Source organism: Python bivittatus, unplaced genomic scaffold (genome assembly GCF_059951505.1).
Source record: "Python bivittatus isolate LINGU-HERP-01145 unplaced genomic scaffold, Pbiv_v1 ctg000790_np1212, whole genome shotgun sequence".
Classification (NCBI taxonomy): Eukaryota; Metazoa; Chordata; class Lepidosauria; order Squamata; family Pythonidae; genus Python; species Python bivittatus.
The window spans coordinates 21,827-26,412 of record NW_028277110.1 but is presented as its reverse complement, the minus strand read 5'-3'; the positions used below and the strand labels follow the sequence as shown (position 1 = coordinate 26,412).

The 4,586-nt window shown below is 40.0% G+C and overlaps 1 protein-coding gene across 1 annotated transcript; it reads left to right on the top strand.

The window, feature by feature from the left end:
• The first annotated feature begins 905 nt into the window (after positions 1-905).
• LOC103062042 (DNA excision repair protein ERCC-6-like) lies at positions 906-2,513 on the top strand. The gene has a single exon (XM_025177578.2). The coding sequence runs from the start codon at positions 921-923 to the stop codon at positions 2,511-2,513; it is 1,593 nt and encodes a 530-aa protein (XP_025033346.2). The 5' UTR covers positions 906-920.
• Positions 2,514-4,586: the final 2,073 nt, after the last annotated feature.

The window sequence follows — 4,586 nt, the reverse complement described above, 5'->3', positions numbered from 1 at the left end:
TAGTTATTATTAGTACAAAATATAATGAGCCTCTGTCTGGGATTTGATAGGCCCTCTAGGGCAGTGTTTTTCAACCTTGGCAACTTTAAGATGTATGGACTTCCGCTCCCAGAGTTCCCCAGCCAGCATGCTGGTTGGGGAACTCTGGGAGTGGAAGTCCATACATCTTAAAGTTGTCAAGCTTGAGAAACGCTGTTCTAGGGCATCCTGAAGTTAGCTGGGATTTTGAGGTAGTCACTTTTAAAGCAGCAAGAGAAAGCTTTCCCTGATGGTGGAGAGTAACTTTGCCAAGCTGTCTTCTTGAGACTGTGTAATAGTTTACCACCAACTCTTCTCTGATAGTGGAACTCTACTGTTCAGGAGGAAGAAGGAGGAGGGTGATAATACTACCTAGGAAAATGTGGATTTTTCAGATTTGCAGACCTCCCATGGCTTTAATGCTAGTCCAGAAGGAGGCGCTACCACCACCACCACCCAATAAATATGAGAGTGGGTACCAGAGGCATTTATGTTGTGCAGGCTGAAAGCACTAAAATAATTATTTCCTAAGTTCAAAGTCTCTCTGACCTTGAGCTGTTTTTGTTTCTGACTTCAGAACTGCCTTTTGATTTTACAGGTATGTATCCCAAGCAAAACAGGAGGCCAGAAGTGGGAATTTAGAAGAATCTATCCAATTGTTCCGACAGGCTCTTGAAATCCATTTCAGTGAAAAGCTGACAGCGAATATTAAAAAGTTAGAGGAAGCCCTGGCTGCTCTGGCTGTGGACCAGAAGGACGATAGCTTTGTGGATGTGTGTCAGAGTGGACTGATGCTGTATGGAGAAATGCACGACAAGCTTTTTCATCATCAGAGAGAAGGGGTTGCTTTCTTGTACAAGTTATATCAAGACAGAAGGAAGGGTGGTATCTTGGCAGATGACATGGGACTTGGGAAGACTATTCAGATCATTGCGTTCCTCTCAGGTATGTTTGATGCAGAACTCATCCGTTCCGTGTTGCTCATTGTCCCAACCAGCCTTCTGTATAACTGGATGAAAAAGTTTGCGAAGTGGACTCCAGGCCTGCGAGTGAAAGTCTTTCACGGGACCAGCAAAGCTGAACATGAAAAACATCTGGAGCAAATCCAGAGGAGAAAGGGCACCTTGCTCACAACCTACAAGATACTCCTCAACAGCTGGAAGCAGCTTTCTAGCTTTAGTGGGAAAGAGTTTGTTTGGGACTATGTCATTCTTGATGAAGCGCATAAAATTAAAACCTCATCTGCCAAAACGACAAAATCTGTTTATGCCATTCCTTCCAGAAACCGCATCCTTCTCACGGGGACGCCAGTCCAAAACAATCTCAAGGAACTGTGGGCTCTCTTTGACTTTGCTTGTCAAGGTTCACTTTTAGGTACAGTCAAAACCTTCCAGATGGAATATGAGAATCCTATCACAAAAGCTAGGGCGAAAGACGCCAGTCCTGGAGAGAAAGCTCTGGGACTTAAAATCTCAGAAAACCTGATGTCCATTATTAAGCCATGTTTTCTGAGACGGACTAAAGATGAGATACAGAAGCAAAATAAGTCTGAACTTCCAAGTCATCTTCCTGGAGACCAAAGTAAAGATGTTGCTCCTACTATGCCTTCTCTTCCTCAAAAAAAGGACTTTATTGTATGGGTGTTCTTAGCACCTGTACAAGAGGAAATATATAGGAATTTTCTAACTTTGGATCATATCAAGGAGTTGTTGATATCTAAAAGGTCCCCCCTGGCTGAACTGAATATCCTGAAGAAGCTCTGTGATCACCCACGGCTCCTGTCACCTCGCGCATGCGGTCACCTTGGGCTGGAAGCATCCAGTTATAGTGAAAAGGAAGTTGGTGAAAATGAACCTAGTGAGCTTCCAGACATGAAGAGAAACATTGGGCATATTTCTGACGAGAGGCTGCTTCAGGAGTCTGGAAAGCTGGGTTTCCTTGTGGCGCTGCTGGAAAGACTGAGAGACGAGGGACATAGAACCCTGGTGTTTTCCCAGTCACGAAAAATGTTGGATGTTATAGAGCGCATCTTAACTCACAGGCACTTTAAGCTTATGCGCATTGATGGGACAGTGACCCATTTGACAGAGCGAGAGAAGAGAATTGGCGTGTTTCAGAAAGATCGAGACTACTCTGTCTTTTTGCTTACTACTCAGGTTGGTGGGATTGGTTTAACCTTGACAGCTGCTAGCCGAGTGGTGATTTTTGATCCTAGCTGGAATCCAGCTACAGATGCTCAAGCTGTGGACCGAGCTTACAGGATCGGCCAAAAAGAGAATGTCATAATCTACCGGTTGATTACCTGTGGGACAGTGGAAGAGAAGATCTATAGAAGACAAGTCTTCAAAGATTCCTTAATACGTCAAAGCACAGGAGACAAGAAAAATCCCTATCGTTATTTCACTATGCAAGAGATAAGAGAGTTGTTCATCTTAGAAGACACACGAAGCTCAGCAATCTCCCCACCGTTTAACCATATATGGATGGTGGTTTGAGGATGCTCTCCCCAACTTTTAACCATACATATATGGTGGTGGATGATGCTCTCCCCACCTTTTAACCATATATAGATGGTGGTTTGATGATGCTCTCCCCATCTTTAACCATATATATATATCATGGTTTATTGATGCTCTCCCCATCTTTTAACCATATGTAGATGATGGTTTATTGATGCTCTCCCCATCCTTTAACCATATGTAGATGATGGTTTATTGATGCTCTCCACATCTTTTAACAATATATATATGGTGGTTTGATGATGCTCTCCCCATCTTTAACCATATATATATCGTGGTTTATTGTTGCTCTCCCCATCTTTTAACCATATATATATGGTGGTTTATTGATTCTCTCCCCATCTTTTAACCATATGTAGATGATTCTTTAATGATGCTCTCCCCATCTTTTAACCATATATAGATGGTGGTTTGATGATGCTCTCCCCATCTTTAACCATATATATATATAGTGGTTTATTGTTGCTCTCCCCATCTTTTAGCCATATATATATGGTGGTTTGATGATGCTCTCCCCATCTTTAACCATATATATATATCATGGTTTGATGATGCTCTCCCCATCTTTAACCATATATATATATCATGGTTTATTGATGCTCTCCCCATCTTTTAAGCATATGCAGATGATTCTTTAATGATGCTCTCCCCATCTTTTAACCATATATAGATGGTGGTTTGATGATGCTCTCCCCATCTTTAACCATATATATATATAATGGTTTATTGATGCTCTCCCCATCTTTTAGCCATATATATATGGTGGTTTGATGATGCTCTCCCCATCTTTAACCATATATATATATCATGGTTTGATGATGCTCTCCCCATCTTTAACCATATATATATATCATGGTTTATTGATGCTCTCCCCATCTTTTAAGCATATGCAGATGATTCTTTAATGATGCTCTCCCCATCTTTTAACCATATATAGATGGTGGTTTGAGGATGCTCTCCCCATCTTTAACCACATATATATATCATGGTTTATTGATGCTCTCCCCATCTTTTAACCATATCTAGATGATTGTTTAATGATGCTCTCCCCATCTTTAACCATATATAGATGGTGGTTTCATGATGCTCTCCCCATCTTTAACCATATATATATATATCATGGTTCATTGATGCTCTCCCCATCTTTAACCATATATATATATCATGGTTTATTGATGCTCTCCCCATCTTTTAACCATATATAAATGGTGGTTTGATGATGCTCTCCCCATCTTTAACCATATATATATATCATGGTTTATTGATGCTCTCCCAATCATTTCACCATATATATATGGTGGTTTGATGATGCTCTCCCCATCTTTAACCATATGTAGATGATTGTTTAATGATGCTCTCCCCATCTTTAACCATATATATATATCGTGGTTTATTGTTGCTCTTCCCATCTTTTACCCATATATATATGGTGGTTTGATGATGCTCTCCCCATCTTTAACCATATGTATGTATCATGGTTTGATGATGCTCTCCCCATCTTTAACCATATATATATATCATGGTTTATTGTTGCTCTTCCCATCTTTTACCCATATATATATGGTGGTTTGATGATGCTCTCCCCATCTTTCACCACATATATATATCATGGTTTGATGATGCTCTCCCCATCTTTAACCATATATATATATCATGGTTTGATGATGCTCTCCCCATCTTTAACCATATATATATATCATGGTTTGTTGATGCTCTCCCCATCTTTTAACCATATATAGATGGAGGTTTGATGATGCTCTCCCCATCTTTAACCATATATATATATCATGGTTTATTGATGCTCTCCCCATCATTTAACCATATATATATGGTGGTTTAATGATGCTCTCCCCATCTTTTAACCATATGTAGATGATTGTTTAATGATGCTCTCCCCATCTTTAACCATATATATATATCGTGGTTTATTGTTGCTCTTCCCATCTTTTACCCATATATATATGGTGGTTTGATGATGCTCTCCCCATCTTTAACCATATGTATGTATCATGGTTTGATGATGCTCTCCCCATCTTTAACCATATATAT